The 25844-nt window shown below is 36.9% G+C and overlaps 3 protein-coding genes across 3 annotated transcripts; 2 read left to right on the top strand and 1 right to left on the bottom strand.

Moving 5' to 3' along the window:
• Nucleotides 1–8228: 8228 nt before the first annotated feature.
• Nucleotides 8229–9313, top strand: LOC112290348 (ribulose bisphosphate carboxylase small subunit, chloroplastic). Its single transcript, XM_024536518.3, has 3 exons — nt 8229–8486; nt 8610–8741; nt 8893–9313. Exons 1-3 carry the CDS (start codon nt 8298–8300, stop codon nt 9124–9126), a joined length of 555 nt encoding a protein of 184 aa, XP_024392286.1. The 5' UTR covers nt 8229–8297; the 3' UTR covers nt 9127–9313.
• Nucleotides 9314–17547: 8234 nt separating this feature from the next.
• On the top strand, nt 17548–18631 carry LOC112290463 (ribulose bisphosphate carboxylase small subunit, chloroplastic). Its single transcript, XM_024536715.3, has 3 exons — nt 17548–17805; nt 17929–18060; nt 18212–18631. Exons 1-3 carry the CDS (start codon nt 17617–17619, stop codon nt 18443–18445), a joined length of 555 nt encoding a protein of 184 aa, XP_024392483.1. The 5' UTR covers nt 17548–17616; the 3' UTR covers nt 18446–18631.
• Nucleotides 18632–19248: 617 nt separating this feature from the next.
• On the bottom strand, nt 19249–25293 carry LOC112290461 (FACT complex subunit SPT16). Its single transcript, XM_024536712.3, has 8 exons — nt 24453–25293; nt 23186–24094; nt 22665–22838; nt 22076–22434; nt 21393–21648; nt 20571–21095; nt 20061–20243; nt 19249–19937 (listed from the first exon to the last, which is right to left on the bottom strand). The coding sequence occupies exons 1-8, from the start codon at nt 25014–25016 to the stop codon at nt 19725–19727; spliced, it is 3183 nt and encodes a 1060-aa protein (XP_024392480.1). The 5' UTR covers nt 25017–25293; the 3' UTR covers nt 19249–19724.
• Nucleotides 25294–25844: the final 551 nt, after the last annotated feature.

A 25844-nucleotide genomic window follows, 5' to 3' on the forward strand; every position in this document is an offset into this window, starting at 1 on the left:
TATTTTGTATAGTTGTGTTGAGCCGCGACTTCTATCTGTCACTTGGCTTGATATTCTGAGTTTCTCCGATACGAATAGCGAAGTCCACTTGAACATCTGTAACGGCAGCAATTGCGTCAGGTCAATCCTCTCAGATTCTTTCGGTGCTTTTGTCGTAAACTAGCTTGATTGTTGCCCATTAAGCTTGGTTGCTTTTCGTGAGAAAGCATGAAACTTCTATGACGAAACCCGGTTGATTGTAATGTAACTAGTTTGATTGTAGTTTGAATTTGGTAATTGCGTTGTATGATACATAATGAAAGTTTCATGATGAGGGCTCTTTGTTGGTAGTTATTTTCATTTTAATAGACGAGTATTTTTGTGAAAGTCACCAAGAGTCCTCGACTTTCTGTAAAACCGCAGTGGTGAATTGAGAGAAGTAACCAGTACCAGTTATTACGAGAAGAAGGTTGAGTCTTCGCACTGCAACACATTACTTTGTGTCTGTCAATGTCAATAGTTTTTACATGGCGATTGCCAATAAGTCTGTCGACACAGGTCATTGTACCACCTGAGCAAGGAAAAGGCACGACGTACTGGTATAGTTCCCTTATGGAACTTGTCAATGTGTTCAAACCCATAAGTTGCTGAAAGTGTACAGTCAGGTGATTTGCACACTTTTCAGAGGTAGACCGAACAAAATAAAACTTATGGAATGACATACTTGAAAAGCTTTTTCTGAAAATCTGTCAAATAACAAATGTTTGATATTCTTAATATTCGGAATGTCAAGTCACACATATTTGTTACTGATTCCTGCACAAGGATTAACAATCACAGCATAAGCAAACATGTATTTTAAATCAAATGACTTTATAATATAAATCGAATCGATTAGATAAGCATGATTTTAAGAGTTGATACTCACCTAGAGAAATTTCTTACATCAGAAGATAAAAGAGATAATGTGCCCAGGAAGGCATGAGACATGAAGTAATAGAAACACATATTCCACTGTGAAATGTGAAAGGGAGTGGCTGAATGAAAGAAAATAGAAGAAAAGAAAAAGGAAAAAAAGATACCAGAAATCTTTTTCAAAATTACCAAAAATGTATTAGAAAGGTACTTTGAAAGGAAAAATTTACTTACAAAATAGAAGTCCAACATCTTTTAAATGTAATAAAATCACCCCTTGTAAAATAATAATACAATACAATAGATTTTCAAAGCTTTCTTATTTGTTTAGTAACAGATTTGAACCTTTCTTAGTGTAGCTACTTCTATGTTTTAATTTAGTAGAAATATTAGACTTCTTTGTTATTACTAGATTGGAAGTAGAAAAAGTACAAATTAACATGTATTATAAAATATTAATTTCCAATCTCCCCCAAACAAATTAAGAATATTATAAAGCAATAAAAATTCAAACAACATCAATTTAAAACCAAAAAAAACATTAAAAAGCCATCTTATAGAGTATTATGTGACTTACAATAAATGCACTAATGATAACATTAATCATTTAGCCCAACTATGTCAAAAGGTATTATGACAACATTCAATTAAGGAAGGTGTTTTTTTAATGGATTTACATATCACATAAAAATAACTTCGATAAAATATTTTGATTTGTAAATTATTAAACTTAGTTTGATTGCTAAAAAAACACTCCAACTCTTTACGTCCATTAAGTATAAAAAAGAATACAATACAAAATATCTTACTTATATTTAAACAAAACACCAATACATCTAATAACTGTTGTTAAGTTATTTAATAAATTATTATCAAATCCCTACCTCAAGGATAAAAATTCCTTAAGAGATCTTTTAATATCATAAATAATATTATTTAATACATAATTGTAATTTGTAGAAACAATGATATTTATGCACCTTCAATACTATTAGACATCAATACAAAGTTAGTGGTGCAATCTTTGACCACTTTTGTACATGTTCACTAAGCACTATTTAACTTGAGCTTGAAAAAGAAGGATATGTTACTTTGATTCTTTTCTTTTAACTTGTAAAGATGGTTCTTGTAAATCTTGCAACTATAGAAGTGACTATTCACAGGCTTAGGTATGCATCAATCATTGCAACTCCAACTCAAGCTCCAATAGCAAGAAATTGTCTTTGTGTATCATGCTTTTATTTTCTATCATAACCTATAAAAAACTATTCATTTTTTTAAATATTTTTGTAGGAAAAAAATACAACTCAATAACATATAAAACAAAAAGAATAATAGCAAAATATCAAAGCAAAAACGTTGCAATGTATTAATATTTGATTACAACATAGTCCAATAGCAAAGATATTATTGCATAGCAACAACATATTTTAGCAATACATTACAACAACAAAAGCATTTGAATGCAACATCATAATATTCCAACAATCCATCACAAAGATAATATCCTTGCATTGTAGTAATATCTCATCATAGCAATACATTGAAGCAATAAAGCATTGTAGCACAATAGCAACATAGCACAATAACAAAAACATTGTAGTACAACAATACTTTATTGCAATAATATAAATATTTTAATACAATAATAATTTATTACAATAATACTTTATTGCAATAGTATAAATATTATAGTATAGTAATAATTTATTACTAAAATACCTTATTGATAAAACCACTCTCAAATGTCTTGTTTGTTAAATGAAAGAACAACTTGTCTTCTAAGTATTCAATAGCGCCTACAAGAATAATCCAATTTTTTTTTGTTTCCAAGATTTGCCTCTCTTGTATTGGCAATTGTCCAAATTTAGTCTCAAATTCCATGATTAGTTCATTTGGAGCCATTTGATTTCTTGGCCTTTATTCAATCTACTCCAAAAGATTTTTTTTTCATTCTTTTGAAATCTTCCTCAAAAAATTCATCTTTCAAGAGTTCTTCAAATTTCTTCCTCACATAGCCTTAGTATGCAACTCCTGCATCTTTTTTCTAATTTTTGGTATCATTGCCAAATCAAAGATGGTAATCATCTTCAATTCTAAAACTTGATGCACATATGCACATATATGTGTAAATCCTTAGGAACTTAGTGATGTCACTCTCATCAAACCTTCCAATCTTATCCATCACTACTTGTAAAGCTTAGGTGGTGTTTCTATCCTTTCAATGCACTTATTGCCTCTCTTTTATAAATTGAGCAAATACCTTGAATAAATCATAGGCACCTATTCTACTTCGTAAAGAAAACCTTGGGATTTGATTTTCCATCTTGACTTGTTGAAAAATTTGGTGCCTTGAGGCTCTTTCAATGGAAGCACCAATAAAGTTTGGGTAGAGAGAATTTGTGTCAAAAAAGCGTTGGGCTTTTGGCTATCACTAATTACTCAATCAAGTCTTGAGATAAAAAAACATCAAGTTATCTTTCTATATATATATATATATATATATATATAAAAGTATTCCTATAGAGGTAATAACATCAATACATAAGTTCTAAGTACTAAAGAACATCCAAAATATGATAAAAATATTCTAAATCCTTATATATTCATGAGGTGAATTTTATCAAAACTTCAATAGATCATATCTCATAATCGGAGTATCCAAACAAACTAAAAATTTACATGAAGTATTGATGTATTTTAAAAAAATACTACAACAAATTTTAATTGCAAATTTCTTAAAAATCTTGAGATATTGCTTAAATACTAACAATAGCTTTATAGCCTTGCTTGAATATATCCATATGTAATTTTTTTTATATCTCACAAACTAAATATTCAAATATCATAAAATAATTTATTTATAATTTTTCAACCTAATAACACATATCTTTAGAAATTTTGAGCCAAAACTTTGTTCAAAAACTCAAGGTGTAGTTCCAACTATTAATATCAATAAAATGATTCACGTTCTGCCTTTGAATTACATGTATTGTCTTCAATGCTTTATAACTCCTTTATACAAACTCCAAATATAACAATTCTTTTGTAAAGACATAAATTTTGAAATCAGCCTTGTGATTGCACTCTTGATCTTCAAAATCTATTATATAACTCCTTGTATTTTTAAAAGAACAACAATATGTCTAAAAAAGACACATTAACTTCAAATGGCTACAACTTCATCACCTTAATTCCAAACCTTCTAAACTTTATGCAATCCTTGCTTCTAATTCTCAAATGTTCTTTTTGAAGTTGCCAAAATCCTTATTATGGTTGCAGATAGCCTCTTGAGAGCCTATAGGGCATGGCTTTCAATCAATAGAGATGAAGATCCTCATTCCTTATCTTCATCCATCCATACTTTGCTTTCATCCTTCCAAATAAGCTTCTTAGAGGTTTGTATCTTCATCTTTGAGTTCCAATCTTTTCTTTAAATTTTGTATTAAATATTTAAATCTTATATAATTTAGATACTACAATCAAAATAAGTAAACCTCAAAATAAATTTTCTTTCATCAACTCTCTTTAAATTAACCTATTAATCACTCTAATACACATCAATACTTATAAATATATCATGTGTTTTAGTCAATTTTTACATACTATGAATAATTACAATACAACAACATTGAGGCCTACTTATGCAATTTTCGAATAAAAATTTAAAAAGTCGATTGTCATTCTTTAAAGCAAAATCAATTACTTGACTCAATGTTTGAGGATTAAGTAAATTGACCATCAATTTCTTTACCTCATATTATAATCCATAAAGAAATTGGCTAATGAGTGTAGTATCATTCCACTTGATATCAATCACAAGTTGTCAAAATTGTGAAATATACAATATTATAGATTGATTAACTCCCTCAAATATACTAGAATTTGTACCATTGCACTATTCATTTTGACAAGCTCTATTATAATAACACTTAGAAGAAAAGAGATGTCTAATATTGCTAAAGTTAAGTAAAAGAAAGAACTTGAGAACAAAAAGAATAATATCAAATTTAAAAGAGGATAATCCACAACATCTAATATGCTTATGTCTTATCAAGAAAAAAAGATAATCCATTCTTAATCAAGAAAAGACAAAGCTTTGATATTGTAAGTGTATTCTTGTCAATCTCTCAAAGATAAGAACTCAAAGAAAACAAATATACAAGTGAGACTTTTTCAAAGAAGTATAACAAATATATATATATATAAAAAAATATGTATATTAAAAAGAAACTAGAATTACTATTGCCAAAATACAAGAGAACTAGAGACTTCTTAAAACTAAACTAGAAGCAAGAAAGGAATTGACAAGAATGAAGAAGGCTTCATACTTACCTCTATATATATTATCTATCTAGGAGCTACATGGCAACATTCCATAAGACCTCCAAAACGTGTTGACTTTGCACAACACGTATCTTGACTTATAAGGCAAGTTTTTAATATGGGTGCCATATAGTTAGCTTTTTTCGCAAGCTACCAACATGTGTGGCACATGCTTAACTTGCTGACCAAGTATCTAACCTACCAATCAACAACAAATACATGTAAAGTCAAAGCAACATCTATAAAGCTTCTAGGAAGCTTCTTTAAAAGTTATTATGAAATTAATCTACTTTTATCTACTTTTACCTATTCATATTACTTGAATAACAATTACAATAAATATATGTCCGTGACAAGTTGACAATTACAAAATCAACTAATAGTGAAAACTAAGTAGATAGAATTCTCTACCATCATATTTGTAAAAGTATACTTAGAAAAAAAAAAATCAAATTATATTATATTAACACCAATATACAACCAACAAAAGTTCTTACTAAACCATTAAAAAGAGTGAAATTTGAAACATATAGATAAGCCTTGAGACTTAAAAGCCTAATTACATTGTGCAATAGAATAAGAATGGTTGTCATTTCTTACTTCTTTGCTTAGTAACCATGTGGTGATAACAAAGACCATCTTACATATATGGAGGTTGGCTAACCTTTATTTAAAAATAATTGGTCAAATGATTGCTACTTTTTTCATTTAACCAACTTAAATAAATTTATCCATATCTCTAATTTCTTCACCAAACTACTATTGAAAATGTAGCTAATGAATTAGATATTTTCGAAACATATATAAAATCTTATAGATGTAATAAACTTTGGAGTAAAAATTTTATTCTTTTAAATCGATGTTTAATAATTTGATATTCATAGTAACATGATTTAGTAGTAACACCTTTTAATCCATGTCCAATACAAGTCCTTAAACATTTACATTAAAACTATACTTACAAGATGACATTATTAAACTAAAAAAATATGCATGTAAGATAATTCCAATTAGAATCTATAAATTTCTTATTATAATTTTTTAAAAACAAAGTACCAAAATATTATTATTTTAATATCCTCTAAGTTAAATCCATATATTAAGTAGAAACAATTATTCTAATAAATAATGATAAAAATTAGACATCTTGCAATAAAATTTCTTTTTAAAAATAGATACATAACATGAAAAATATCCCATAAATAGCTAACACCATCAAAACATTTGACCAAATATGCACTTTTAGATGTGTCAAGACAAAAAGAAATATTTGCAAGATTTTGGAGTATCTAAACTAATGTTTGTCCTCTTTGCACTATGAGTAGGATTTCTTTTATTTTGTTTAGTGAAAAGATACATTGCAATTTGTTTTCATAATAAAAACTATACTAATGAAATAGTGCTAAAAAATAACAAGATTAAAAAAACATAACCCTTCTTACAACCTTAAATCCTTCTAATTAGACTACCTCAAAGTTGTGCCATTTAGCACAAAAACCATTCTTTTAAATCTACTTAACCCTCCAATTTCCAATGAGCTTCATGTGCATACACAAGCATGCTTTCTTTCTTTCTTTCTTGAAGAAAACTTATCTGAACAAACGTTAATACTCTACTTGTTGATGAAAGTGGAACTTTGACCACATACAGGCTTGGTGATGTACTTTGTATATCTCCTCACAGTTAGTCTGGTGCAATCCAACCATGCACATAGAATATGAATGGGGACATGCTTCCAGCCACTCGGGTGTGCAGAAAACTTGACAAGCGAGATTCAAGCAACGGCGACTACGACGCCGATCACGCAATACAAAGCATTGTTAGTATGTGATAAACCAGAGAAAGAGATCGAGTATGTGCACACAAAAACACACAGATCCACAGGTATTGTCTACGGCGCCACCACCATCCGTCAAAGCTACCATCTCGTCGAGGAAGAATGGTATTTCTAAAACTAGCAATACAACCGCTGATGGAAACAACCGAAAGCTATGTCATTGGAGAGGGCGCACGAGTTCATGGAATACACAGTGAGAAGAGATAAAGAAATAAAATAATATAAAATACAAGTGTGCATCAGCAAGACATGGCCGAAATCTAACAACTGTCTGCACATGCTGTGGTGGGTTGTATCCACGCGCTGGAGGAAGTAACTTTCCTACATGCACAGAAAAACATTTTCAGATTAGAAAGCTCTTCTGTTCTAGCTAATCTCTAGTACCAAGCTCAGACGTGTAGCCGACGAAGCCAATAGCAGCTGGGTATGCTAGTCACTGATTCTGAAGCGGCCGGTGTGTCGATTGCGATGTATCTCAGTTCGGCGAAGGCCTGTGTCTGGAACATGGGAAGAGGGTCTTCTTGCACTCGTCAATCTCTCACAGCAACTGGGCAGGGTTGTATCCGAACGTGGAAAACGCAGCAACCGTTGTTGAACCAAAGGATGGTATTTTTCTCCGAGAAAAACGCCGTGGCTTATCTGGTGTAGACGATCCCTAATCCGGACATGACCGCCGCTGTGCAGGTGTTGGGGAACCACAATGCGCAAGAGATGCGAGAGATGGAGGAGTGCAAGAAGTACGACTGCGAAGCTACATGCTTCATCGAGCAATGAAGTCTGGGTTTTCTCCAACTTCCGCATACACACACTTTTCTCGACGACATCCGTTTCAAGGTACGCATCGGGAAACTGACGATTCTCTGCACTGGTGTTCAGACTCTCCGGAGAGGCGGCGTCATGTTCTGAGCTCTTTTTCGATAAGGTGCTGTTGAAGTCCAGAATAATGGGGTCTGGATTATCCTCTGGACGGCTCCGCTTCTGGTCGAAAAAATTTCATCCCAAAAAAGGACTTATCTGTTGACTGAAAATGTTTAATTGTGGTGAGGATTGCATGCAGCGACGTCGTAAAGATAGGGTGACAAGGAGCGTTCCAGAGCTCAGCTCGGGGCATGCCCCGGCACTCCCTAGCATATAAACATACCGGGTGGAATTTGTACCCACCAGGTCTTGCTCGGTGTCCCCTGTGCCCAAGCTGTTGGCTGCATTGCCCTTGCGATTCGAGTGTGGAGAGATTTTAGCAATGGCCTCCGCTGTGGCTTCAACCGTTGTGGCTCCTGTCTCTGTGACTGTGGCGTCATCATCTGTGGCCGCCTCTCGCGAGTCTTCCTCCGTCAAGGCTTTTTCTGGACTGAAGTCAGCGACCCTTTTCACTTCAAAATCCCAGCAATTGAGCTCCGTCCAGAACGGCAGCCGCGTGCAATGCATGCAAGTGAGTCTCTGTCGTCCCTTAATCGAACATATTCGGGGTCGTACTAGTCGATTTCCACGAGATGAGACCTGATGATTAGACATCCGGAAATTTTAAGAGTTGTACGATTTTGTGATTGCGCAGGTGTGGAACCCCATCGGGCAGCCCAAGTTCGAGACCTTCTCGTACCTGCCCCCGCTGAGCGATGACCAGATCGCGAGGCAGGTGGATTACATGATCCAGCAGAACTTGATTCCCTGCATCGAGTTCGACACGGTAAGTCGGTGTTCTTCCCGGCGTCCCACGAGTAGACAGTAGTATTGTCGAAGGCAGAGGCATTGGTATGTGGTCGTCCGGAGTGGGTTCCGCGGGCATCGAGGTCACGGTGCAAATGTGGTCTGATGACGCGCTGGGGTGACTTGTCCAGGTCGGAGCCGTGAGCCGCACCAACTTCTCGGGGTCGGGCTCGTCGGGCTACTACGACGGGCGGTACTGGACCATGTGGAAGTTGCCCATGTTCGGGTGCACCGACTCTTCGCAGGTGCTGCGGGAGATCCAGGAGTGCAAGACGTCGTACCCTAGCTGCTGGGTCCGCGTGCTGGGCTTCGACAGCAAGAAGCAGGTGCAGATCTGCGGGTTCTTGGTCGCCAGGCCCAACTAGGGAACGAATTTGTCGAGCTCTCTGGTTCTGGGTCGGGTAGCAGTAGCTTTGATGGTGAGGCACTGACAGTCAGTCGCTCACACGGCAAAGTAGCCTGGATGTGCTTCGCAACGAACTCTTGTATTTGAGTATGTGAGTTCACTTTGAACATCCCAGAAGCAAAAGAATGGGTTTTTTCATGTTTGAAGTTTATTTTGTATAGTTGTGTTGAGCCGCGACTTCTATCTGTCACTTGGCTTGATATTCTGAGTTTCTCCGATACGAATAGCGAAGTCCACTTGAACATCTGTAACGGCAGCAATTGCGTCAGGTCAATCCTCTCAGATTCTTTCGGTGCTTTTGTCGTAAACTAGCTTGATTGTTGCCCATTAAGCTTGGTTGCTTTTCGTGAGAAAGCATGAAACTTCTATGACGAAACCCGGTTGATTGTAATGTAACTAGTTTGATTGTAGTTTGAATTTGGTAATTGCGTTGTATGATACATAATGAAAGTTTCATGATGAGGGCTCTTTGTTGGTAGTTATTTTCATTTTAATAGACGAGTATTTTTGTGAAAGTCACCAAGAGTCCTCGACTTTCTGTAAAACCGCAGTGGTGAATTGAGAGAAGTAACCAGTACCAGTTATTACGAGAAGAAGGTTGAGTCTTCGCACTGCAACACATTACTTTGTGTCTGTCAATGTCAATAGTTTTTACATGGCGATTGCCAATAAGTCTGTCGACACAGGTCATTGTACCACCTGAGCAAGGAAAAGGCACGACGTACTGGTATAGTTCCCTTATGGAACTTGTCAATGTGTTCAAACCCATAAGTTGCTGAAAGTGTACAGTCAGGTGATTTGCACACTTTTCAGAGGTAGACCGAACAAAATAAAACTTATGGAATGACATACTTGAAAAGCTTTTTCTGAAAATCTGTCAAATAACAAATGTTTGATATTCTTAATATTCGGAATGTCAAGTCACACATATTTGTTACTGATTCCTGCACAAGGATTAACAATCACAGCATAAGCAAACATGTATTTTAAATCAAATGACTTTATAATATAAATCGAATCGATTAGATAAGCATGATTTTAAGAGTTGATACTCACCTAGAGAAATTTCTTACATCAGAAGATAAAAGAGATAATGTGCCCAGGAAGGCATGAGACATGAAGTAATAGAAACACATATTCCACTGTGAAATGTGAAAGGGAGTGGCTGAATGAAAGAAAATAGAAGAAAAGAAAAAGGAAAAAAAGATACCAGAAATCTTTTTCAAAATTACCAAAAATGTATTAGAAAGGTACTTTGAAAGGAAAAATTTACTTACAAAATAGAAGTCCAACATCTTTTAAATGTAATAAAATCACCCCTTGTAAAATAATAATACAATACAATAGATTTTCAAAGCTTTCTTATTTGTTTAGTAACAGATTTGAACCTTTCTTAGTGTAGCTACTTCTATGTTTTAATTTAGTAGAAATATTAGACTTCTTTGTTATTACTAGATTGGAAGTAGAAAAAGTACAAATTAACATGTATTATAAAATATTAATTTCCAATCTCCCCCAAACAAATTAAGAATATTATAAAGCAATAAAAATTCAAACAACATCAATTTAAAACCAAAAAAAACATTAAAAAGCCATCTTATAGAGTATTATGTGACTTACAATAAATGCACTAATGATAACATTAATCATTTAGCCCAACTATGTCAAAAGGTATTATGACAACATTCAATTAAGGAAGGTGTTTTTTTAATGGATTTACATATCACATAAAAATAACTTCGATAAAATATTTTGATTTGTAAATTATTAAACTTAGTTTGATTGCTAAAAAAACACTCCAACTCTTTACGTCCATTAAGTATAAAAAAGAATACAATACAAAATATCTTACTTATATTTAAACAAAACACCAATACATCTAATAACTGTTGTTAAGTTATTTAATAAATTATTATCAAATCCCTACCTCAAGGATAAAAATTCCTTAAGAGATCTTTTAATATCATAAATAATATTATTTAATACATAATTGTAATTTGTAGAAACAATGATATTTATGCACCTTCAATACTATTAGACATCAATACAAAGTTAGTGGTGCAATCTTTGACCACTTTTGTACATGTTCACTAAGCACTATTTAACTTGAGCTTGAAAAAGAAGGATATGTTACTTTGATTCTTTTCTTTTAACTTGTAAAGATGGTTCTTGTAAATCTTGCAACTATAGAAGTGACTATTCACAGGCTTAGGTATGCATCAATCATTGCAACTCCAACTCAAGCTCCAATAGCAAGAAATTGTCTTTGTGTATCATGCTTTTATTTTCTATCATAACCTATAAAAAACTATTCATTTTTTTAAATATTTTTGTAGGAAAAAAATACAACTCAATAACATATAAAACAAAAAGAATAATAGCAAAATATCAAAGCAAAAACGTTGCAATGTATTAATATTTGATTACAACATAGTCCAATAGCAAAGATATTATTGCATAGCAACAACATATTTTAGCAATACATTACAACAACAAAAGCATTTGAATGCAACATCATAATATTCCAACAATCCATCACAAAGATAATATCCTTGCATTGTAGTAATATCTCATCATAGCAATACATTGAAGCAATAAAGCATTGTAGCACAATAGCAACATAGCACAATAACAAAAACATTGTAGTACAACAATACTTTATTGCAATAATATAAATATTTTAATACAATAATAATTTATTACAATAATACTTTATTGCAATAGTATAAATATTATAGTATAGTAATAATTTATTACTAAAATACCTTATTGATAAAACCACTCTCAAATGTCTTGTTTGTTAAATGAAAGAACAACTTGTCTTCTAAGTATTCAATAGCTGCCTACAAGAATAATCCAATTTTTTTTGTTTCCAAGAGCTGCCTCTCTTGTATTGGCAATTGTCCAAATTTAGTCTCAAATTCCATGATTAGTTCATTTGGAGCCATTTGATTTCTTGGCCTTTATTCAATCTACTCCAAAAAGATTTTTTTTTTCATTCTTTTGAAATCTTCCTCAAAAAATTCATCTTTCAAGAGTTCTTCAAATTTCTTCCCTCACATAGCCTTAGTATGCAACTCCTGCATCTTTTTTCTAATTTTTGGTATCATTGCCAAATCAAAGATGGTAATCATCTTCAATTCTAAAACTTGATGCACATATGCACATATATGTGTAAATCCTTAGGAACTTAGTGATGTCACTCTCATCAAACCTTCCAATCTTATCCATCACTACTTGTAAAGCTTAGGTGGTGTTTCTATCCTTTCAATGCACTTATTGCCTCTCTTTTATAAATTGAGCAAATACCTTGAATAAATCATAGGCACCTATTCTACTTCGTAAAGAAAACCTTGGGATTTGATTTTCCATCTTGACTTGTTGAAAAATTTGGTGCCTTGAGGCTCTTTCAATGGAAGCACCAATAAAGTTTGGGTAGAGAGAATTTGTGTCAAAAAAGCGTTGGGCTTTTGGCTATCACTAATTACTCAATCAAGTCTTGAGATAAAAAAACATCAAGTTATCTTTCTATATATATATATATATATATATATATAAAAGTATTCCTATAGAGGTAATAACATCAATACATAAGTTCTAAGTACTAAAGAACATCCAAAATATGATAAAAATATTCTAAATCCTTATATATTCATGAGGTGAATTTTATCAAAACTTCAATAGATCATATCTCATAATCGGAGTATCCAAACAAACTAAAAATTTACATGAAGTATTGATGTATTTTAAAAAAATACTACAACAAATTTTAATTGCAAATTTCTTAAAAATCTTGAGATATTGCTTAAATACTAACAATAGCTTTATAGCCTTGCTTGAATATATCCATATGTAATTTTTTTTATATCTCACAAACTAAATATTCAAATATCATAAAATAATTTATTTATAATTTTTCAACCTAATAACACATATCTTTAGAAATTTTGAGCCAAAACTTTGTTCAAAAACTCAAGGTGTAGTTCCAACTATTAATATCAATAAAATGATTCACGTTCTGCCTTTGAATTACATGTATTGTCTTCAATGCTTTATAACTCCTTTATACAAACTCCAAATATAACAATTCTTTTGTAAAGACATAAATTTTGAAATCAGCCTTGTGATTGCACTCTTGATCTTCAAAATCTATTATATAACTCCTTGTATTTTTAAAAGAACAACAATATGTCTAAAAAAGACACATTAACTTCAAATGGCTACAACTTCATCACCTTAATTCCAAACCTTCTAAACTTTATGCAATCCTTGCTTCTAATTCTCAAATGTTCTTTTTGAAGTTGCCAAAATCCTTATTATGGTTGCAGATAGCCTCTTGAGAGCCTATAGGGCATGGCTTTCAATCAATAGAGATGAAGATCCTCATTCCTTATCTTCATCCATCCATACTTTGCTTTCATCCTTCCAAATAAGCTTCTTAGAGGTTTGTATCTTCATCTTTGAGTTCCAATCTTTTCTTTAAATTTTGTATTAAATATTTAAATCTTATATAATTTAGATACTACAATCAAAATAAGTAAACCTCAAAATAAATTTTCTTTCATCAACTCTCTTTAAATTAACCTATTAATCACTCTAATACACATCAATACTTATAAATATATCATGTGTTTTAGTCAATTTTTACATACTATGAATAATTACAATACAACAACATTGAGGCCTACTTATGCAATTTTCGAATAAAAATTTAAAAAGTCGATTGTCATTCTTTAAAGCAAAATCAATTACTTGACTCAATGTTTGAGGATTAAGTAAATTGACCATCAATTTCTTTACCTCATATTATAATCCATAAAGAAATTGGCTAATGAGTGTAGTATCATTCCACTTGATATCAATCACAAGTTGTCAAAATTGTGAAATATACAATATTATAGATTGATTAACTCCCTCAAATATACTAGAATTTGTACCATTGCACTATTCATTTTGACAAGCTCTATTATAATAACACTTAGAAGAAAAGAGATGTCTAATATTGCTAAAGTTAAGTAAAAGAAAGAACTTGAGAACAAAAAGAATAATATCAAATTTAAAAGAGGATAATCCACAACATCTAATATGCTTATGTCTTATCAAGAAAAAAAGATAATCCATTCTTAATCAAGAAAAGACAAAGCTTTGATATTGTAAGTGTATTCTTGTCAATCTCTCAAAGATAAGAACTCAAAGAAAACAAATATACAAGTGAGACTTTTTCAAAGAAGTATAACAAATATATATATATAAAAAAAAATATGTATATTAAAAAGAAACTAGAATTACTATTGCCAAAATACAAGAGAACTAGAGACTTCTTAAAACTAAACTAGAAGCAAGAAAGGAATTGACAAGAATGAAGAAGGCTTCATACTTACCTCTATATATATTATCTATCTAGGAGCTACATGGCAACATTCCATAAGACCTCCAAAACGTGTTGACTTTGCACAACACGTATCTTGACTTATAAGGCAAGTTTTTAATATGGGTGCCATATAGTTAGCTTTTTTCGCAAGCTACCAACATGTGTGGCACATGCTTAACTTGCTGACCAAGTATCTAACCTACCAATCAACAACAAATACATGTAAAGTCAAAGCAACATCTATAAAGCTTCTAGGAAGCTTCTTTAAAAGTTATTATGAAATTAATCTACTTTTATCTACTTTTACCTATTCATATTACTTGAATAACAATTACAATAAATATATGTCCGTGACAAGTTGACAATTACAAAATCAACTAATAGTGAAAACTAAGTAGATAGAATTCTCTACCATCATATTTGTAAAAGTATACTTAGAAAAAAAAAAATCAAATTATATTATATTAACACCAATATACAACCAACAAAAGTTCTTACTAAACCATTAAAAAGAGTGAAATTTGAAACATATAGATAAGCCTTGAGACTTAAAAGCCTAATTACATTGTGCAATAGAATAAGAATGGTTGTCATTTCTTACTTCTTTGCTTAGTAACCATGTGGTGATAACAAAGACCATCTTACATATATGGAGGTTGGCTAACCTTTATTTAAAAATAATTGGTCAAATGATTGCTACTTTTTTCATTTAACCAACTTAAATAAATTTATCCATATCTCTAATTTCTTCACCAAACTACTATTGAAAATGTAGCTAATGAATTAGATATTTTCGAAACATATATAAAATCTTATAGATGTAATAAACTTTGGAGTAAAAATTTTATTCTTTTAAATCGATGTTTAATAATTTGATATTCATAGTAACATGATTTAGTAGTAACACCTTTTAATCCATGTCCAATACAAGTCCTTAAACATTTACATTAAAACTATACTTACAAGATGACATTATTAAACTAAAAAAATATGCATGTAAGATAATTCCAATTAGAATCTATAAATTTCTTATTATAATTTTTTAAAAACAAAGTACCAAAATATTATTATTTTAATATCCTCTAAGTTAAATCCATATATTAAGTAGAAACAATTATTCTAATAAATAATGATAAAAATTAGACATCTTGCAATAAAATTTCTTTTTAAAAATAGATACATAACATGAAAAATATCCCATAAATAGCTAACACCATCAAAACATTTGACCAAATATGCACTTTTAGATGTGTCAAGACAAAAAGAAATATTTGCAAGATTTTGGAGTATCTAAACTAATGTTTGTCCTCTTTGCACTATGAGTAGGATTTCTTTTATTTTGTTTAGTGAAAAGATACATTGCAATTTGTTTTCATAATAAAAACTATACTAATGAAATAGTGCTAAAAAATAACAAGATTAAAAAAACATAACCCTTCTTACAACCTTAAATCCTTCTAATTAGACTACCTCAAAGTTGTGCCATTTAGCACAAAAACCATTCTTTTAAATCTACTTAACCCTCCAATTTCCAATGAGCTTCATGTGCATACACAAGCATGCTTTCTTTCTTTCTTTCTTGAAGAAAACTTATCTGAACAAACGTTAATACTCTACTTGTTGATGAAAGTGGAACTTTGACCACATACAGGCTTGGTGATGTACTTTGTATATCTCCTCACAGTTAGTCTGGTGCAATCCAACCATGCACATAGAATATGAATGGGGACATGCTTCCAGCCACTCGGGTGTGCAGAAAACTTGACAAGCGAGATTCAAGCAACGGCGACTACGACGCCGATCACGCAATACAAAGCATTGTTAGTATGTGATAAACCAGAGAAAGAGATCGAGTATGTGCACACAAAAACACACAGATCCACAGGTATTGTCTACGGCGCCACCACCATCCGTCAAAGCTACCATCTCGTCGAGGAAGAATGGTATTTCTAAAACTAGCAATACAACCGCTGATGGAAACAACCGAAAGCTATGTCATTGGAGAGGGCGCACGAGTTCATGGAATACACAGTGAGAAGAGATAAAGAAATAAAATAATATAAAATACAAGTGTGCATCAGCAAGACATGGCCGAAATCTAACAACTGTCTGCACATGCTGTGGTGGGTTGTATCCACGCGCTGGAGGAAGTAACTTTCCTACATGCACAGAAAAACATTTTCAGATTAGAAAGCTCTTCTGTTCTAGCTAATCTCTAGTACCAAGCTCAGACGTGTAGCCGACGAAGCCAATAGCAGCTGGGTATGCTAGTCACTGATTCTGAAGCGGCCGGTGTGTCGATTGCGATGTATCTCAGTTCGGCGAAGGCCTGTGTCTGGAACATGGGAAGAGGGTCTTCTTGCACTCGTCAATCTCTCACAGCAACTGGGCAGGGTTGTATCCGAACGTGGAAAACGCAGCAACCGTTGTTGAACCAAAGGATGGTATTTTTCTCCGAGAAAAACGCCGTGGCTTATCTGGTGTAGACGATCCCTAATCCGGACATGACCGCCGCTGTGCAGGTGTTGGGGAACCACAATGCGCAAGAGATGCGAGAGATGGAGGAGTGCAAGAAGTACGACTGCGAAGCTACATGCTTCATCGAGCAATGAAGTCTGGGTTTTCTCCAACTTCCGCATACACACACTTTTCTCGACGACATCCGTTTCAAGGTACGCATCGGGAAACTGACGATTCTCTGCACTGGTGTTCAGACTCTCCGGAGAGGCGGCGTCATGTTCTGAGCTCTTTTTCGATAAGGTGCTGTTGAAGTCCAGAATAATGGGGTCTGGATTATCCTCTGGACGGCTCCGCTTCTGGTCGAAAAAATTTCATCCCAAAAAAGGACTTATCTGTTGACTGAAAATGTTTAATTGTGGTGAGGATTGCATGCAGCGACGTCGTAAAGATAGGGTGACAAGGAGCGTTCCAGAGCTCAGCTCGGGGCATGCCCCGGCACTCCCTAGCATATAAACATACCGGGTGGAATTTGTACCCACCAGGTCTTGCTCGGTGTCCCCTGTGCCCAAGCTGTTGGCTGCATTGCCCTTGCGATTCGAGTGTGGAGAGATTTTAGCAATGGCCTCCGCTGTGGCTTCAACCGTTGTGGCTCCTGTCTCTGTGACTGTGGCGTCATCATCTGTGGCCGCCTCTCGCGAGTCTTCCTCCGTCAAGGCTTTTTCTGGACTGAAGTCAGCGACCCTTTTCACTTCAAAATCCCAGCAATTGAGCTCCGTCCAGAACGGCAGCCGCGTGCAATGCATGCAAGTGAGTCTCTGTCGTCCCTTAATCGAACATATTCGGGGTCGTACTAGTCGATTTCCACGAGATGAGACCTGATGATTAGACATCCGGAAATTTTAAGAGTTGTACGATTTTGTGATTGCGCAGGTGTGGAACCCCATCGGGCAGCCCAAGTTCGAGACCTTCTCGTACCTGCCCCCGCTGAGCGATGACCAGATCGCGAGGCAGGTGGATTACATGATCCAGCAGAACTTGATTCCCTGCATCGAGTTCGACACGGTAAGTCGGTGTTCTTCCCGGCGTCCCACGAGTAGACAGTAGTATTGTCGAAGGCAGAGGCATTGGTATGTGGTCGTCCGGAGTGGGTTCCGCGGGCATCGAGGTCACGGTGCAAATGTGGTCTGATGACGCGCTGGGGTGACTTGTCCAGGTCGGAGCCGTGAGCCGCACCAACTTCTCGGGGTCGGGCTCGTCGGGCTACTACGACGGGCGGTACTGGACCATGTGGAAGTTGCCCATGTTCGGGTGCACCGACTCTTCGCAGGTGCTGCGGGAGATCCAGGAGTGCAAGACGTCGTACCCTAGCTGCTGGGTCCGCGTGCTGGGCTTCGACAGCAAGAAGCAGGTGCAGATCTGCGGGTTCTTGGTCGCCAGGCCCAACTAGGGAACGAATTTGTCGAGCTCTCTGGTTCTGGGTCGGGTAGCAGTAGCTTTGATGGTGAGGCACTGACAGTCAGTCGCTCACACGGCAAAGCAGCCTGGATGTGCTTCGCAACGAATTCTTGTATTTGAGTATGTGAGTTCACTTTGAACATCCCAGAAGTAAAAGAGTGGAATGAATGCTTTTTGAGATGGTATTGCAACCATTGATACGGACTTTATGTGGGACATTTCAAACACGAAGAATATGAGAAATTTTTTACTTAACAGATCTTCAGAAAAAGCCTATCTAATGTGTCTCTAAAGATATCCTAGTGTTCGGTGTAGCTCTTAAAAGTGGCCGAAGCAAATGGTTGACCTTCAGCAACATATGAATATTATAAGTACCATGAGGTATTCTTACTAGTAGTTGGTGCCTTTATCTCGCGCAGATAATGCGATGACCTTTGTCAACACACTATTTAGGATAGTGCTTTATAAATAACAACAGTTAGATATGTTGATATATGAAGATGGAGCTTTCTTCTTTTGTTATCTTCTGTTGGTGAACTATCTCATGTAACCACTGCAGTTGAACAGATAGGGGAGAATTTTCATGACTTTAAAAGAAAATACGAAGTGAACAATTATATTAACGGATGGCTGTCATCTTACACATGTCACAACATCCGGTCCACACCAATAGAAACTGACCTACACTTATCTACCACCGTAACCATAATGGAACAATGTATTAAAAGCCATGAAACTTCGATCAAGATAAATATTAGAGCAGATAAATTTTAAAAGCAAACGCTCACAAAGAAATAACGTAGTACAAGATTGTTGCTTTTCAATAAGAGTCCAGTACATAGACTAAAAGACGCATGATGCCGTTTCAGCGATGATGGAAACAAATAAAGCTCTATGCGCACTGAAACAAGATGTCGAATCCTCTTTCTAGATATTCTGTAGTGTCACAGGAAAATTCTGCTGGCCCGCTCCTATCAGAACTAAATCCATCTCCAACACCAAATTCAACAAAATAACGAGGGAGTGTCAACACGTTCTGGGCGCACCACAACATCAAAATCTGATCCTCACTCTAAAAAATGCCCAAATCTGGACATAGCGAGTGGCTTATCGTCTCCATCCAGCATCGTGTACAGATAAGGAACCCTCTGAACCTACTGGTATCAAGCTGAGAGTTCTCAAAATTTGACCCACAGCGACAGAGAAAGTGATAAAGATTTTACATGAGAGAAATCTAACACATGGTTGAGACCCATGCCACACACTGATCATCACCTTACTTTGGGCCTTTTATTCGGCTGACCCCGTTTCGCATCCCTGGGATCAGGCATCCTGCCTTTCCCGGCAGCCTTCTTCCGATTCCGATGACGCTCATCCTCGCTGTCCTCTTCGTCTCCTTTCATTTTATCATCCCTTTTCGCGGCTTCTTCTAGTTGGTCCCAAGTCAAACCTTCTTCCTCTTCGCTGTCCTCTTCTTCCTCGGCCTAAAATAATACAATGCCAAGTACGCCATTCATCAAACAACACGCGACACAGTACCAAAACAGAAACGCCTTCAATCAGAAACTCGAACACCATTCAAACCAAGTATCTATACAAGGACGTACCTCATCGTCATCGGACTCAACAACTGATTCATCATCAGAGTCGTCATCTTCCGACTCAGACACAACTTCCACGTCAGATGGTTCATATCCTTCATCTGACTCTTCCGACTTGTCGGACTCAGAATCGCTAGCCTCCATGTTCAGGAACTCCCACCCACCGTCCTCAATGAACTTGTCAGGGTCCTATCACGTCAAAAAACCACAAAATTGCAATCAGCACCATATTACAGTGTCCTCATCTACTTCCGAACACATCTAATATATTCAAGTATGATCAGCAGACATACATATGTGCAACAGTGTGAACAGACAATGAACACACGTAAATGCCCAATAATGAATCTCCATATAAACTGAGTTTCTGTTCTCACTGCAAGCCTTATCTGACGTATCCTTCTTGCTGAAAGAGCATCTTGCAGAGACAAGTACAAGAAAAACCAGTCTGCTGCATATGTTCAACAATATGCTAAGAAGGCTGACATCTACAAAAGAACAAAATCATCAACTAACCTCCAGTATCGTCTTCAGGATTGGTCGCCAGTTCAGATTCATCCTGCTCTCGTAATATTTGATGTTCATCGAGTTGAGCCATTCCTTGATTCCGTCCAGCGATGTTGAAGGAATGGCATCAATTCGCAAAACTTCTCGCTTGAAATCCTTGAACACTATCGCCATATCAAATGCTTTTTGCCCTAAACCCACTCTTTCCAGGTTCACAATCTCGATGTCATTCAGGCTCACAACCAGAAACGGGGTCTCTATTAGCTCAACCAAACAGTTCACCGTTGGCACGATGAAAGCAGATGACTTATTAGGCACTCCGTGGAACCCAAGCTCTCTGAAAGGAATGTCAAATTCTAGGTCTAGCTCCCGCCATGGTGGCTGGTCCCACAGTTCTGCCATTCGCTTCACAAACGCTTCGAACTCTTTGTTAATCTTGTTGCGCCTATCTCGCTCCTGTTGTTCTTCCTCAATTTCATCTGGGTCCATCATTGACCGCCTGCTGCCCCCTAGCGTCTGTACAACTTCCATCACCTATAAACAATACCATCCACGCATCAGCAAACCTCACACCTTCGAAACATAAGCTAGAAACATCACTGCATACAAGTAAAATCCAGGAACAACACAGAGCTAAAACTGAGAGATATTTACTTCACTGCATTGGGTGCAAAACAAAAATACGCAATATAATGCACAAATAGCGGGAAAAAAAAAGGATTAGCAAGTACGAGCTCTCATGCACGTTGCAAGAGGACTGCCACCGCCTCCATCCTATCTCTCGCTCAAGCATAAAATGACTTCGTCATGAAGTGACATTGACGGACATACCTCGACATAGAATTGCACGTCTTTCGTCTTCTTGGTTCCGACCATAATATAATTATGTAAGTGGAAGTGAACAAGAGTAATCATTTCCTTCTCTGCTGGCTGAAAGAAGGCATGTTTAATGTTTCGGTACATGATGTCCACTTTCTCTTCCTGCCGCATGGTTGAGTACCGGAATCCATTTGTATGTGCCTCCAATGTACCGCTCATTTTCCGCCCTCTACCCCCAAACGCTGGCCGAATCCAGAGATCTGATAACCTGGGAAAACCCATGCGAATCGGTTGCACTAAACAAAGTGTGGAAAAATGTACCAAGAGCCACGAAAGTCTCAATAACGACCCTTCTCGACCAACGGCTAGGTGACATACTCATGCTAGAAAAGATACAGCCCCTTCCATAATTTGACAAACCGCACTGCTTAGAAAGGACAGCAAGTGGATTACAAAACTTGCTTCCATAGACAGCCAACAGCACATGGACATGCATTTCGCCTATACAAGAGCCCAGCAGAGAACTAGGACTTCCACGGTAAGAAACTTCCGCACCAAGGGAAGAAAGTTCAAAGGAGAACTTCGAGTCAGCACAGATGACTCCACCTTCAGCTTTGAAGTCATCTGCGCTAAGTGACAAAAATCATTAGCTCAGAGAAATAATGACATTGACAAGGGTCCCATGTCCAAAATACCTGATGGGTCTACCTTTCCCGATCTGCAACCTCTCTTGAGTCACCAATGTGGCTCTTTCCGCACGTTCCGACTCCCGTTGAGCCACTTGTCGCCGAAGAGTCTTTATCAGCTGCACAACTTGGTACGAATGCCGTGTATCGTTTGACCTGAATGAAACCTCTTTCACATATATCGACCTGGGGAATTTTTGAGTGGGTACATCATTCGGCCCAAAACCTGCTCCTGGGACATTAAATATGATTCTGATGTACGAATGCCCGCCATCCTGTTGACTTGAAACACTCTTAACCGTGGCTATGTGGAAAGGTACCAGCAAACCATAGACAGGTAACAATACCGCTTCATTTTTTTGATCCACCTGCAGAAGAAAAGCACCCATGCCATAATTCAATCTCGGATAGGAAAACCGAAAGATATTTCTTGACAGTCTACCACATTGTCCTACCTCTTCACCACGCACAAGAAGTTTCGCATCGAGCTCCGCAGATATATCTGCTGAATCGGATTCCAACTCTGTTGCCGTCTAATCATCGAGAAACATAAACCGTACATGAATAAAATGGTCCTATTTAAGCCAATACTACTTACGTGAATCTTCAACTCTCGAGCAGGAATGTCATCCACATTTCTGTATGCTATGATGTCTCCTGTCGTCTTGTTTGGCCCCTGACCATCTCCAGATCCCAAGCCTCCAGACGCTAACCTCCTGGCTGTCTCTTCGTTCTTCTGTCTTGCTAATTCAGCTTGGTGCTGCCGTCGTTGCTGTTGCACATTAATAACGTCCAGTAAACAGCTTGATGGGTATTACGTCAAATTATAGCAAGAAAACAAGAGAACACCAAACCAAAAAATAAAAACACCCAATTACATACACACAAACTCAAAGGATTGAATGACCATAGTTAAATAGAAAATAAAAAAGCACGCAGTCTGGTAGAAGATAAAGTAAGCAAGACAAACACAGTTTTAAAGATATGAATTAAACATGATAAACGAATACCGTTCACACTTATAAACACATCGACAGTTAACAGATTAACACGCAAATAAGGGCATTCACCAATCATGACTCATCCACCGCTGAGAGAAGATCAGAGCAAGAAAAACACCTCCTCTTTGGTCATCTCCTGATTGTCGGATCGCAGAGTCGCCATTCGAACGGCAGGTTCATTGGACCCATTACTCTCTGATTTCACTTTAGGTTTCGCCTCCACTTTCACCTCTTCGTCTTCCTCGTCGTCTTTAAACGAGTACGCTATGTCAGTATACGTCTTGGAACATTTCAGTGTTGGCACCTCAGGTGGGCCTTTCTCCACAACGATCGCTGTGTCCGCCAGAAGAAGGGAAAACGTTTTGGATTTTGGATTGCTCGACTCTGTAGTCAGATTGTGAAAGCCAAGCGACACATTGAACGCCATCCCAGGGCGAATCACACGCTCGTTCTTGGCGTTCAGGGTCAAACCCGACTCCCGAAACTCGATGCCTATTCCAGTTCCTGCGTTCTTCGTAAAGTAGGGTAAAAACTCTGGCCCTCCAGACTCCACCACAGCGTAAGCAGCCTTGTACGCAACTGACATGGCGTTCCCTGGTCTAAGTGCAGCTATGGCTGCTTCATGAGCTTTCAAAAGAATCTTGTACGCTTTCTCCTGCGTTTTGTCTGCATCTATCATGATCGACCTTGCAACGTTCGAACAGTACGACCTGAACCGTGCACCAATCGCACACAATATCACACCAAGCGTATCATAATACAGAGGTTCCTCGTTGCTCACTGCACTCGGCTTCAGATCGAACACTCCGCCACTTTGAAAAACAGGAGGATAGCAGATGTCCACATCCTCTGCCTTCAATTTAACGTATTTACCAGGATTCGTAATCACGTTTTCAGTTTGCTCCATCAGCTCAAAGTGAGTCACTTTTTTCTCTTCGTCGATGATCACTTCCAGTTTCGGCACCACGAAGCTTTTTAAGATAGCCGCACTCAAATGAGATGCATTTTTGATGTTGGAAATCTCTTCCTGCGACACATCCACCTCAAATCAATGCTAGAGGCAATTCACCCAAAGAGAGACCCGGGTGTTCCGTTGCAGTTAACAAATTCATTCCAAATGCCTTAGAAATCACTTAATTCTTCCTAACATAGAAAAAACAATGAAAGTTTCAAACATTCGAAAAGACAAGATCGTGACAAACAAGCATGGCTTGTCTCAGCTCCACATGCAGACAGCACCCGTGATGAAAAAGGCGTGCATAGCACTGTCAACACCACGAACCTAAAACCTGCTTATATATTTTTTTCTTTTTCTTTTCTATCTGCTCAGAATCCCGTAAAACCTTAACCTAAATGTAATAGCGTCCTAGAGCAACCTCCCGTACCTCATCCTTAACAGCAAAAATCTCCGAAAATCCACCAGAAACGTCTACAGTGGCAGCACCTGAGGCTTCCAGACACTCGGCCCACTTCTCCATGACCGAGCCCTCCGTGGCCTCACGCGAAAGAACCCCAACGGTGGGTGTCTTCCCCTTGCTAAAACCTTTCACCGCGTCCAAAACGCTATTCATCTGCACACTGCCGTCCTGTTTGCGCTCCTTCATATGAATATGAATATCCACACCTGTTAGCATCTTCGACGATTTCTGCAATTCCTCAAGATGTGCGGCTTTCTTGGAGCTGCACACGAAGTGCAACGCGCCAGGCATGAACACCATCACAGTCTCGGGGAACTCGTACCCTAACAACCAGATATGCAATGCGGTGGACTTGAGGTAGCGCAAGTCCTCAGACGCGGGCGGGGTGACCACGGCGATGGCGTCCGCACCTCCCCACATCTCTTTCTTGTGCTCCTTCCATTTGTTGTTCAGCAGCTTCAACCTCTTGCCATAGAGCTCCAAGTTGATTTGCACCCTACCGCCCTTCCCGTCCCCGTTTCGCTCCGCCATAGCTACAACCAATGCCACAAACCCCCAAAACCCTAATCCTCGCAAAAACTCACAAACCTATCGAAAAAAATATATTCACGTAATAAAAAGAAGACAGAAGAAAAAAAACACTCCGAAGAAACGAAACAATCGGCAGCAGGTCCCGCACAGGCCAAGTAAAGGAGAAGCGGTGAGGGCCAACAGCGCCAGCGGGCTGTTCAAAGCCCTTGGGCCATGGTATTGGCACAAGCGTGAGTTGGGTTGAACGTCAAGCCCCGCGGCAGAGTGCGCACTTCCCCTAAGAACCAGAAAAAAAAATGTCAGTGGAGCCTCGCTCCTTATTTCAATAAAGCCCCTCCCCCTCCCTCTCGCTCCCTCTCGCTCCAGTTGGACCACTGCTCCCTTTTCCTTTTCCTTTGTTTGCCTTTTGCCTTCTCTTGCCCTTGCTTCAGTTCGCCTTCGTGTTCTCGTCCCCATCATTTTCGTCCACAGATCCCACTCCATCGGACGCACGGCATTAAAGATTCTATTCCTTATTCAGTCCCTTGCATAAGCATGAATTTCTCTCTCTCTCTCTCTCTCTCTCTCTCTCTATATATATAAGCATACATATATTGATAAATTTAATTGCTTTCAAGTTTGAGTGATTGAAGCATTTTGACATTTGTGTAGTTGTGAAAGATACTTATTAGTATTGTGGAGCACTTTGAAAGTAGAGGAGGTAAAAAAATTAATAATGATTGATATTTTGATCAAAAAGTAAATAAAACACCTCCTATTAAAACATGGATTCAAACAAATATTATCTCAAAGTGATTTGCAGAAAGGTCGAGTTTCTTATTTAATTTT

This window comes from Physcomitrium patens, chromosome 13 (genome assembly GCF_059467195.1).
Source record: "Physcomitrium patens ecotype Gransden chromosome 13, ASM5946719v1, whole genome shotgun sequence".
Classification (NCBI taxonomy): domain Eukaryota; kingdom Viridiplantae; phylum Streptophyta; class Bryopsida; order Funariales; family Funariaceae; genus Physcomitrium; species Physcomitrium patens.

Bases quoted from the DNA above. Each gene is read 5' to 3' on its own strand.
- LOC112290461 (XM_024536712.3), bottom strand. From the start codon at position 25,016: ATGGCGGAGCGAAACGGGGACGGGAAGGGCGGTAGGGTGCAAATCAAC. The intron at 24,095-24,452 runs GTACGGGAGGTT...GATGTGTCGCAG, and splicing joins TTTTTGCTGTTAAGGATGAG to GAAGAGATTTCCAACATCAA. The intron at 22,435-22,664 runs GTAAGTAGTATT...TTTCTTCTGCAG, and splicing joins CTCGAGAGTTGAAGATTCAC to GTGGATCAAAAAAATGAAGC.
- LOC112290348 (XM_024536518.3), top strand. From the start codon at position 8,298: ATGGCCTCCGCTGTGGCTTCAACCGTTGTGGCTCCTGTCTCTGTGACT. The intron at 8,487-8,609 runs GTGAGTCTCTGT...GTGATTGCGCAG, and splicing joins GCCGCGTGCAATGCATGCAA to GTGTGGAACCCCATCGGGCA. The intron at 8,742-8,892 runs GTAAGTCGGTGT...TGACTTGTCCAG, and splicing joins CCTGCATCGAGTTCGACACG to GTCGGAGCCGTGAGCCGCAC.
- LOC112290463 (XM_024536715.3), top strand. From the start codon at position 17,617: ATGGCCTCCGCTGTGGCTTCAACCGTTGTGGCTCCTGTCTCTGTGACT. The intron at 17,806-17,928 runs GTGAGTCTCTGT...GTGATTGCGCAG, and splicing joins GCCGCGTGCAATGCATGCAA to GTGTGGAACCCCATCGGGCA. The intron at 18,061-18,211 runs GTAAGTCGGTGT...TGACTTGTCCAG, and splicing joins CCTGCATCGAGTTCGACACG to GTCGGAGCCGTGAGCCGCAC.